Source organism: Drosophila miranda, chromosome XR (genome assembly GCF_003369915.1).
Source record: "Drosophila miranda strain MSH22 chromosome XR, D.miranda_PacBio2.1, whole genome shotgun sequence".
Lineage (NCBI taxonomy): Eukaryota > Metazoa > Arthropoda > Insecta > Diptera > Drosophilidae > Drosophila > Drosophila miranda.
This window is the reverse complement of record NC_046674.1, coordinates 30706737-30719063: the sequence shown is the minus strand read 5'-3', so window position 1 is coordinate 30719063 and position 12327 is coordinate 30706737. Positions and strand designations below refer to the sequence as shown.

The following is a 12327-nucleotide window of genomic DNA, read 5'->3' as shown; positions in this document are numbered from 1 at the left end:
AGAGCAGAAAACTTTCGTAATTGAACGGCCGGCCGCGTCGTCTCTGAATTAGTTCGCTAAAAGTCCGCCAAGAATTGCCCCTTATACTCATATATACAAATATCTATCTATACATACTATATGTCTATATAGCACTCTGTGATGTGAATTTAACACAAGTTTGACTGCGACAAATAAGAGTTTGCTTAAGTTTGGCTATGAGCTTGAGAGTCGCTGAACAAAAGAACTATGTATATTCAAATGCCAGGTCGTTCCGATAGGGATTAGAAAGGATAGGCAATTGTCTAAAGTGAATGAATGAATACAAAATTGAATACAGTTTAGTTAAACTAACTGCTAATTGAATAACCAAAAATTAAGAAGAACTCTGTTTTTATAAAAATTGTATCCAGTAGCCTGAGCGAAGATCATGTCATGCATCGGATCGTTACTTAGTATTGCGAAGTATTTTGTTTTAGAGTCTAACATCGACTAGATTTATAAATTAGCTGTTGAAGGAAAGTTTCAAAAATTAGTTACATTCTCAATTAATTTCCAAATTAGCCATGTACAGGTGCTCGAAAATTGACAATATTTGCAACTTGGACAGCTACCCGATTTTGGCCAGGGGTCCCCAAACAAGCAATCCACAATACTCTCGCTCTGACGTGGACCTCATAGAGTCAGAGCTGAGCTTGACGATCGAGATGGAGATGGAGCAGGATCAGCAGCAGTTGATTGTAGATGAAGATGCCACCAGCCTCATTAGCATTAAAAGAAACTCCAGCGGCAACAGTGCATGGAAGAAAGGCTTCGTTTTGTCGGAGCGGCATCTGGAAGATGAGCCGGTCAAGCTGACACAGGAGGTGTGGCAGAGGGGTATTCGTCCGCCGTTGGGCATGTGGGTGGTGGGGGATATGGAACGATTGCAGGAGCACCTGGACGAGAATCTCCTGGGTGTGGACGCCAAGTGGATGCTGTTCACATCGGCCGTGATGAGCGGTCGCTGCATTACAATGCTGAAACAGTGTCCCCCTTTCAATCGTCCTTTCAGCCGTTCGCAAATCGAAGAGCTGCGTGTGGCAACGATCAGAATGCCCGTCATGACCACCGTGCAGCGCAGTGTCTACCAAGACTTGCTATTCCTGACCGCCGAACCCGAGCCCCACATCTCGCTGCTCCACTGGCTGCTACTAAAGAGCAAAACGCCGCATCTGCAGCAGGTGCCGTTGTCAAAGATCGATAATCTCTGGGAGCAGATCGGCCAGAATCCCGGCTGCCGTCCCGATCACTTTTTCCGGGTAGAGATGCCGTTTGCGCTGAGCGTGCCCGATCTGGTGCGACCTTGCGTTTTCTACAGTGGTCCGATTGATGTCCTACACAGCCTGATCGCTGGTCCCATAGACTTGAATAGCAAGTACCTCGAGCTCCACGACAGCCTCATTAAGGCCACCTTTGTGTCGACGGTCTGCGCCTGTTGGGAAAATTCGCTCTGCGGTTCCACCCTCAGAGCTGTGGCAATCTGCGAAAAGCGCTCCAGTATGGTTCAGGTGCGTTACCTTCTTATGTTCAGAGGGACTGAATTGGAGATGTCTTTACCGGGGCAGCAGCGCCTCGAAACCGTGGATGTGGTAGTGACCCCACTAAGTCCCCAGAAGTCGGACAAGATGAATATGTGGACCAATACGCTGTGCAAGGCTCTCATGGAAGAGGGCCCCATGTTTGGGATAGTGGCGGCTGCTCTGCGTGATGTGTGCGGTTTCATCCGTAAGCATTACAGTTGCAACAAGCACTGAAACTCAATTGTATCCTGTGAAAATGTCATGTATCTGCCTGTGGCATAGGAGTATATGATTATAGACATATTTGCTTATTGACATGGATAGACCTGAACACGGTGCCCTTGCCCCTTCCTCGGGGACTCCCTGGGCTTTGCCTGTTCGCCGAGGCGTAAGTGGGCAGTGAAGTGCGTTGAGCATTTTGCGGCTCTCCTGATGCCAGGCCACACCACACACACAATCGACTGGGTTTCGATGACCTCGTTGCTAGCGCTTATTAACGCCCGCTCAATTCTCTGAATTTCTCGCAGTGTTGGGCAACTCTGGTATGTGCGGGAGATTGGGATTGGAGTACGATGTGCTGGAATTTAATCGATTGATATACCCTTTCAAGAGGGGGCTAATGGATTCCAGTTAAGCTTAATGAATTTGTGGCTCCCTCGGTTTCCACTGATAAACTCCTGTTAAAGTGAAATCCTTGTAATGTGGGGCAGGTCTATCATAATGAAAAGCTTTGGACATTTTACTGATGGTTTCTGGTGCCGTTTTCCAATTTAACGAGTTTTGAGTCTTTCTCTAATATCTATACATTGCTTGCAAAATGTTGGACCTAGCAAGGGCCCCTAAGTTAATTCCAGTGAAATTTTGATTTTCCAATAAAAGGTTTAAGCTCCTTATGTTTTCTCAGAATAAGTTTTCTGTTCTCAGTGTGATATCGCAGGAGTCTGCACACAAAATTTGTTTTCTCTAGCTCTTATAGTCTCTGAGATCTAGGCGCTTATCGGGACGGACAGACGGACCGTCAGTTTTGGCTATATCGATATAATTAGTATAATTAGTTTTCCAACCATTGCAATGCATTGCAAGAGCCGTTGAATAGCCATTAGTTAGTTCTAGCGAATTTTTTGTATGCAAACGCAAGGTTTAAGCTTATTTTCTTTTCTCGGAATAGCTATCCGTATTCGGAACTGTTGGGCAATCCTTGAAAGTATGAGTGGAAGCGCCGTTTAAAGAGCTATCTTATGGGTGCTTAGCGAGAGTTTCTCCCAGTCTCCTCTGTGGGGAGGTCGAAACGAGCTAACGAAATCTGATTGATGCTCGAGAGAAGGGCTTTGATATTTAATATGAATTCGTCTTTAATATGCGAAAGGCAATCGTGTGTACAAATAATGTACAGGCAGATAAACATGCCCAGACCCGGAAGGGGCCCGCAGATGGGGCCTGATGGAGAGAGGTGGATAAACACCAGCGAGAATTCTGGCAAATGGTCACGGAAATGGAAACGAAACAAATCTTGATCTCGTCTTTGTCCCACTCCCTCCATTTGTAGTTGGTATCGCCGTATCCTCGTATCCGAGTATCTTTGTACCCGCATCGCAGCCCCCAATTTATATGCAGAACTGTTCACACTCAATTGGCAGTTCCGGCGCGATGTTCAAGCTGTTTTTCTTTCACCCTGCTTATTTTTTCTCATTTATTCGTGTACTTTTGCTGTTGCTGCGGCTGCTTCTGTCTTTGCCTTTGTTTTGCTTTGCTTATTTTCACTTGCTTTCACACGGAAATTCCGTTTATCATATTTTGGAGCTTGGCAGTGTATACGGGGTATCGAAGCTTGGGAGTGGAACAGGCCTGAGTCTGAGAAATCGTAGATTTATAGTGATCAAGATACAGCTATATTGACTTTAAAGTTGAAACTATGGCATCACTCTTAAACGGGATCTCTCTTTAAAGCATTATTTAAGGCAAATATTTGCTGCAACGCTTAATCAATGGCCTAAGCAGAGACTGGTTCTAAAATTCCCCCATATCAGGATATTTATTATTAATTTTCCAACATCGATTCATTTAAAATTAAAAGCAGCTGCCATAATATCCCCGTTTATCCACCTCCCATTGTAATTGGCTGCCTGCTAATTAATCCCTGGTCGATGAAAGTGACTTTGGCATTCGACTTTCTTTGGGTCCTGGGTTTGCCTCTGGACGGGGCAGGGCTCTGTGCGGTTTTTTTTGTTGCTTTCCCCTTTCATTTTTTTCGCATTTGCAATTTTATTTATTTATTTTTAGCTGCTAAGATTTATGCAAAGTGATTGCGAGTGTATTCAATTTGCATATTTATCAATTTGTTTTGCGTGGCTCAGTTTCAATTTGGTTTTTTTCAGGGGTGTGGTGTGTGCTCTTGCCTTTTCGTTGGCTTTTCCTATAACTTTTCCCATGCCTGGTCCTGGGCAAGAAACCCACCGCTGTCTGCTGTTGTTTGTCTTTGGCAACATATTATAATTATATTCTCGACTCGATTTGCATAGTACTGAGCTCTGAGCTAATCCGTTCTGAGGACCCAAAAGCCACCCCCCTGGCAGACATCCAGCTATGCCCCAACACTGACACTGGCTTATTAATAAAGATGCAATCCAATTAGCGGGCGGGGCAACATCAAACGACACTCAAAGCCAGAGACTGGGGACACGCCTGACGGAGCGATCAAATATTAAATATACGCAAAAACTAAACCAACTGCGACAAAACTCACCATTAGAAAATTATCATTATGATAATTAAAATCTATGGCTAACTGTAACGAGGCAGGGACTGCGAATGCGAATGGGAAAGGGACTGGACAAGACAGGACCCCGAGGCTCATTTGGAGACCGATACATACACTCTTGGCGTATGTCCATCCATCAGCTGCCATCGCGATAAGGTGGATGCTTATTAAAGGCAAATAAATCTGCTCCCCAACAGCGCGCTGTTGGCGTGATGAGGACAAATATTTTCGTTGCGACCTGGCAACCGCAGCCCCGACTGCCAGCGAACCACCACCACCAACAGCCACAGTTTAGCTGCTAATGGCATCCGGAAAGCTGGAGCTGGAGCTAGGGCTGGGTCTGGAGCTGGAGCTGGAGCTGGGTTAGGGATAATTATGATTCCAAGGGCAGAAACGAAACTTAGAACGTAAAACCCATATAATTCCCCGATAAATATTTATGTGGGAGGCCGAAGTTTCAGCGCAAAAACAAGTTTCAGCTTAGACCCAGCAGAGGAATATACACTCGTAATTATTTCTGCAATGAAGAGAGTTGCAAGCTTTCTTTAATTTTTTTCGAATAACAATTGCTTGGATATTTCTGTTTGAAAGATATTTGAAAATATAATTGGATGTTTCCAAAGAAAATGATTGTTTTTCAAGTGCAATCTATTCTCAACATTTTTAACAAAGCTATTAAATGGAATTGATTTCTTTATTGACGATTATTAAATATATTTCTTCCGGTAAAGCGACTTACAGATTAATTACATTTATGATCTGTTTATAATCTGATAATTGTTGAGACTTGTTAGTGAATAAAAGGGTCATCATTTTCGTGTCGTCTTGATTTCTAGAAATATTCAAAGTGAATCAGCACTTTTTCTTTATATTTTCGTGGTGTCAAGAGATATGGATGTTTCTTTCATTGAGATTATTTTTTCAAAATAAATAACTGGAAAATGGCTGATGGAAGACGGAGGTGCACCCGACTCGCTGGTTTCTCTTCTAAGTCGTTCTTCGGCACACTAATCAACTAATCCAAGCGATCCTATAGATCAACATACTCTTTAAAACTATACACGAAATAAAGGGGTAGCAAATAATATTAAAGGTACATAAATACAATAATTGAAAGTCAATAATATTTACTTCGTGTTAGAGTAATAATAACACTTTTATAAGCATTGTATTGTATAAGCATCGAATATGTAAACATCTGCAAACGGCTCGACAGATTTTTGTAAAAAAAATTTTGGAGTCCAAATTTGAATTTGTGCCTTTTGCGAACAGAGGTACCAAACGACATGTAAAATATGTTGTTATGCAACACAATTATACTGACTGAGTACGGGGTATAAAGTAGAGCCACGGCCTTTGTCCTTGCGGCCCACAACGTTCCCGCTCACGCTTTGTCTGGTATTCATTCGGGCTTGATGGATCTTATTTAGTCGCATCTAAGAAGATTGATCTATTGTCAAATATTAAAGCATACATAGATATATCCATATGTACTACGTCTTAAATAAACTTCTTTTGGAAGTTTTCACGTGAAGAGATGAATATTTAACGACATTTTAGTACATTTAGTAATAGTTTTTCGGGTTCATTATCGTATATTAATGGGACGGTCGAAGAAAGGAAAATGACAAATTTAGAGGGAGAATGAAGAGCTACTATGTTACTCCTCTTACTTTCGCTGATTTCGCGCTTTTTTGTCGGATGTACATATCTGGGCGTGACTGTATTTTTGCGTTGGTGTGTCAGTGTGTGTCCGTCACTGTGTCTTTCTCTGTGTACAATGAATGCAACTGGAGCGCTCGTAAAGCAGAAAGAACCATCCCAGCATTTAGCAGCAACAGCGCTTTTTTAATGTCGCCGTGTCCTCGCTAAGGGCAACATTTTCTTTTACGAGCAGTTCTCTGTTTTTCATCCCTTCCCTAGCGGTGGGCTTATCTGCGTTTGCACAGCGACGAAAGAAGGACGGAAGGGGAACAGAAAGAAAAACTAAAAGTTTTCCTCCGCTAGAACAGGCCCGTCTAGGCCATCACAGCCATTAAAATGCATTCATATGCGATTCGCATGGCTCCTCCATTGTTTGACAGCTATCACCTGACAAATCTTCTTCTTCCTCTCCCTCACTCACTCTCACTCTTTCTCTCTCTCTCTCTCTCTCTCTCTCTCTCTCTCTCTCTCTCTGTCTATCCCTTTCTCTTTCTCTTCCGTACTCTTCCGTACTCTTTCACTCTTACTCATATGTGTGCGTGTCGGCTCTTCTTCTGCTCCTGCTCTCCAGGGAACCGGTGAAATGGGTAGCTTGTCCGCCAATAGCCCTGTGGGGGACTTGGCTGCCACTTCACCGAGAATCGCAATTGAAATCGGCGCGGCGTTCCGGGCTCTGACCACTTGAACGGGGGGTTTGGATATGGTGGGTGTATCATCGGTGGTAAAGGATTGGGGGTAGTAACATTAGGTAGGAAACTATGGAAACCCCCGATGAGCATTTAAAGCGAAAGAAACGGTGATAAAAACTCTTGTTCGTTTTCCCAAGGTGGTAGAATCGAACACCGTGGGGATTCTCACGAAATCAGGGATCGATAGAGTTTACGACAGAGCTTTCCAGGATATTTAATAAACTTGGTAGTGCTTGAGGTTTATTTCATGATGTTACATTTAGGTTAGGATTCATTGAATAACTATTAAATTAATCAATTAAGTATCGAATTGGGTTAAGGATGGAATATATTAAAAAAAAAAAATAATTAGGTTAATTCTGGCTGGCTTTTAGTTTCTTTTCATTTTACTACCTATACTAACGAAACGGACTGCTTATACCCTTCACCTGATTGATGCTCTTCGGGTGAGGAATCTTCCCGGATCATAGTCAGACGAGGGAAAAGGTAGAAAGGTAGCATAGAGAATTTATTAGTTAATGGATTGCTATTATATTGAATAGCACTAATGAGGGAGGTGTGGAGCGGTCTTGGCTGTCGGAGGACCCACACTGTTTTTGCTCTGACGGCCACCAAACAGACCCTAGATGAAGATGCCTGAGGATGGAGGTTTGCCACCTCCCAACCAGTCCCATATGCTTTCGATAAAGGTAGTTCACATGCAATCCACTGGGAGGTCGTGGGAGGCCTTCTTAATAGGCGTCCCACCCTTGAACCACTTCGGCTTATTTCCTCTGAAGGCATTTCATATCCAAGACTAGTTGGATATGCTTCTATTGAGGTCATGCCACCTGAAAAACAGTTCAATATGCCTTCCTTTGAAGGCATCCCCAGTTTAAAACTAGTGGATATGCTGCCTTTCCAGGCATAGGCATCCTAACAGAGCAGTTCGATATGCTTCCCTCTCAGAGGTATTTGAGATCCCAACCACTTGGTTAGGCGTCCTTTGTCCGACGCTGGCCAATTAAAGGCAGTTTCCTGTCTTGTTTAAAGGGTCCTTTTAAGCAGCGTCACCATGGCAGACACGCCCTTCAGCCCGGAAAAAGCCGAGTAAACAACAACATCTACAACAACAATTATAAAGAGCGCATCGGGAATGGAAATGGACAGAGCGGACCGAAGGGAACTAGGAAAAACAACAGGAAGCGGCAAAATGAACAAATCAGTCGAATCGGAAGGAAATGCTTAAACGATAAGAAAATCCCGCTGCTGGCAAGCTGTGGAAATACTAAATATTATTACTGCTGCCTCTGCGGCTTCTGGGGCTCCACACATTTTTTTCCATTCTGTCCATCTGTCCCACCGGATCTGGCCGAGACGGGCATTTCCCCAATAGCCTGAAAGGGAAAGTGTTGCCACCAATGACTAGGGAATGAACGATAAATGAATCGAAAGGAGCTGTTCCTATATTCAGAAGCCGGGAAATAGCAACATACTCAAGAGAAAGCTCAAGAAAATATTCTTAAAAAGTTCAGAGATAGCACTTTAAAGAACTCGTCATGGATTGATACAAAGAATTAAGTTGATTCAGAATAAAGCAAGAAGATATTGGATGATCCAAATCGGCTAGATCCAAAAAATTCACAACCAAATCGTTTCAGGTATAAGTCAAATATTAATTCAAAATTCATTAAGGATAATTTCAAAGTCGCCAATCTGATTCCGTCGAGAAATGAGTACTGAAATGATTTGGCCAATTCAAAACATGACTTGGAACCGCTTTCTCAGAGCATTGGCAATTCGTTGCCCGTAAACTTGTTGCCAATATGGTTTTTATTATGGCAGCTGGTCGTGTCGGACGGCAACGATGGGTTAATGGCTTTTCCAATGCCTTTCCCACAGGCCCCTTGGCCGTGTCCGCGACGTCCTTGTGTCGTCTCTGCCTCGTATTGTTACAGCTTCTGTTTCTGTTTTTACTTCTGTTTCCATTTCCGTTTATCGTTGGCGGGTTTTTTCTTTTCTGTTGTTTTTCTGGGCAGTTTTTAATAACGCGAGTTGGATGTCAGATGGATCATCCCCGACTCTGACTCGGTGTACGTCTCCAGCATCAGCAGTCAGCGCCGTCATCAAATTTTATGATCGCACTCAAACACTCACGTGCCCATCCAGTCGAGTAATTAATGGCAAACGGAAACGGCCAGCAGGTTTATGTTCCAGTATTTGGCGAAAAAATTCGAATGCAATCTTTTTATAGTTCCGACGTAAAACGGGGTACCAGAAGGTGGACTCTTCTCAATAAAATTCGTACGAGAATTTTATATGATTTATATTGCTGTGCGAATGTCTGTTTAATTAATTCGGAAAATGTTTACAATTTATGGCCATAAATGCCCGCCCCGTCTACTACTTGGCACAAACACGTTTATCAATCAGTCGCAATTAAAAGCTTCTCCGGCCACACTTGATTGTCTTGGGGCCCGTACTTGCCCGGACGGAGGATGGAAAATATAAATGGGAACTGGGTGAAAAAATGTCCTTTTCCTCTTCGGTAGTGACCTTTCTTTCAACTTAACGCCATTAATGTTAATGTTGGTCTTTGGGGCACACTTTCCCGCTTATTAACTCGGCCATTTGCACTGTTTTTCTTTTACGCTTTCGCTTTCAGGTTCGCCTTTTCATTTTCTTTCGTTTTGTTCTTTCTGTTTTTACTTTCGCGTTTCCTTTTCCTTTTGCTGGTGCTGTCCCTCTTGTTCAATTTTTACGCTCCCAAAATCTAATAAAATTTCATTTCAGATTTTCCACATAGAACTTTCACTCTCCCTCGCATTTGGTTTCCCTGCCATTTCTTAGTCGCTTTCCTTTCAATTTTCCCCATGAAACTATGTCCGTTTCCCAGCTCCGGTCCCAGCACTGGCGTCAAGTTTCGAACGATGTTTGCTCTTCCTCCCAGTCCCCACTGCCCCTGCCACCGTGTTTTTCTGCGGTATTAAATTTTGTTACTATATATAAATTGAACATTTTGCTGCAATGCCGCACACATTTTGCCTGTTGCTTCACTGAAACAGCAATAGAAACAGAAGGAGGAACAGAGCCGAGTGGCGGGAATATAAATGGTAGGGTAGGAGGCGGTGGTGATGGTTCTACGGGATGAACAGATAGCAAGCCACTCGACACAGACAAGTACGATGTAATAAAGTTAGATGCTGTCAGGTGGTGTGCCACAAAGAAATGCGGTTAGCAAGAAGACAGGGAAGGCGCACGAACATGTCATTGTCAAGGACTTTCTCGGAACTCAAAATATACCACACAATTCAAAAATATGTTTATGTATATTCGTGGGGGTCTGAGTCTGGGCAAAAGGAAGCAATCAATAAAAAAGTAGCTGCCTCGTAATGCTCATAAATAAATGAATGCTCCGGCGAGCAGAGCTCCACTCAAGCGATGCCCCAATAAGTAGGCAGCGAAATTTCAGGGAAAACATTTACATACATTCATATTTATACATACATATGTATATATCTATATTTCGTCGATTATAATGATGATGATGCTGATGCTGGGTTGGAAGGAGGAGGCAGATGAAAGCTTCGAGTAGTTACCGCCAAAACCGCTAACGAAGCAATTAGCAGTTGCTACAGGTGCTCCAGTTGGGCTGTGGCATCAAGTGCCAGAGAGTGGGTAATTGTCAGGGGCATTCAAGAAACCAGTACAACCCTACAATCGAAGTCGACGATTCCGAATCTAAGATAAGCACTACTCTCAGATTTATCACTAATGAAATGGCATATATATGTAATACATGTATATTTTACACTGTCTTCGCCCTTTTTGCTCCTGAAAATAGGTTCATCAGCTTTTTATATATTTTATAAAAATTTCAAGAGTCTCAAAGGGGATTCCTTTCTTGGGATTCCTATTAGAGTATGAATTTGCTGGCCTGGCAAACTGTCCGCACTGAATAGAGCCTGTCCCGGGACAAGCAAATTAGTTGGTAAGATTTTATATATATTTTTATCCCAGCTGAAAATGCAAAAATGTAAACGAAATAAAATGTAAAGCGGCTTAAGTGTTGCCGCATAACTTTTCGCTAATCATTAGAAGAGTTCCTAGCTCCTAGCATTCAATTTCTCTTACTCTCTTTACTCTTTTTCCGTTTCCTAATTAGTATGACATACCTCCAGAAATAAGGATATATGTACATGGATAGAGGCGGGTCGGAGAAGCTAGTCACACATTTAAACGCCATTTAAGCTACATCGTAGCTCGTACATCGTACATCGTAGTCCGGGACTCCGGCACCGGTCCTGTTCCTGTCTCTACCCCATTTTCCCGTGCGTAACCAGTTGCCGGTTGGGGCAATTAATTATGTATACAAATATTCTTTTCCATACTTTTTGGCGTACAGCAATTAAAACCGACGCAAATCTGCTAGCTCAAAAACTCAAGCCCAAAACCGATGCTGATGCCGTAGCTTTGTGTTTGTTTTTACTTAAATAATTTTTCCATTTTTGTTTCCTCCGTCTTTCCTCCGCTCTGTACTGGCTATTGCGCGTCGCCTTGTCTTGTAGATTTCTAATTACGACAGCTTCTGGTCCGGGTCTTTCTTTGGGATTTCGCCAGAAGTTGTTTGAGACACGGCTTAATTATGTCTGCCCATCTTCATCATCATCATGGCCATCCCCTTCTCCGGTTCCCGGTTCATCATCCCCCAACAAATGATGGAAGCGAGAAAAATTTTGAACAAATTGAAATTTGATAGAAATATATATGTAAATGGAAAGCAGAACGCTCGAGCGTTCGTTGGATTGAGAAAATTTTTCTGCCAGGGCTGAAAGCATACCCAAAGCACCCTGCAGGGTCTCTTTGGTCCGTGTTTGAACAGCGTGTACCCTAAGCTCGAACGTAAACAAAATTTCAAATTATATACAAAAATGCTTCGTGTCAGGTGAGCGAACAGACTTAAATCGAAAACCGTAGCTACGGTCTGCCATGGGTGGGCTTGAATGTGGTCGAGAGACGGGGAGGTACGCAGGCCCCGCTGAGTGTGTGAGAGCTGTAAAAATGCATGGCCGAGCAGAATTGTTGGCAAACAATTCAATTATCTGCCCAGTACTGTGAATTGCATTTAAATTCCAGAGTTAATTACATATATATTATTTTTTGCAGTTCATCGCGAACACTCGTATAAGTACGTATTCTGTGGAATTTCTCAACACTGTTAGTGAAGAGGGCGGGTGCTTACTGTGCTCAATGTTCAGCACTAAAGTTCAGGGTGGGGGAGAGTCAATTAGGATTAGAATTTTCGCTACGGCTTAGCTTAAGTAGTTCCCGTTAGTAGTTAAGTAAGACAAACTTTTCCCATGACTTCAATAGAGCTTGAGAGGACGAGACCCACCTAGAAGGATGAAGGGTGTTAATACCACATTTAATCTTTAAATACTTTGCGGTACCGCCAAATGCAAAGCTTTGCACTCTCGTACTTGAAAAAAAGTTGGTTTCCAACACTAAAAGGATAGCCTTAGATCTTCTTTTAGTACAAAAAAAGTAAAAAAAAGGTTGGTGGACCTTAATTTATTCTTTAAGAATACTGAAATTAGAAGGCATGTTAGCCATCTATTGTATTTCATGCATTATTAGGATCCACTAGGGTTTGCTC

At 42.8% G+C, this 12327-nt stretch overlaps 2 protein-coding genes across 4 annotated transcripts in view; one reads left to right on the top strand and one right to left on the bottom strand.

The window, feature by feature from the left end:
- The window catches only part of LOC108151262, a 146771-nt gene that overhangs the window by 99928 nt on the left and 34516 nt on the right, over positions 1-12327 (bottom strand). The window lies entirely within an intron of this gene.
- Positions 431-2369, top strand: LOC117186302. The gene is made up of 2 exons (XM_033386891.1): positions 431-1529; positions 1590-2369. The coding sequence occupies exons 1-2, from the start codon at positions 546-548 to the stop codon at positions 1773-1775; spliced, it is 1170 nt and encodes a 389-aa protein (XP_033242782.1). The 5' UTR covers positions 431-545; the 3' UTR covers positions 1776-2369.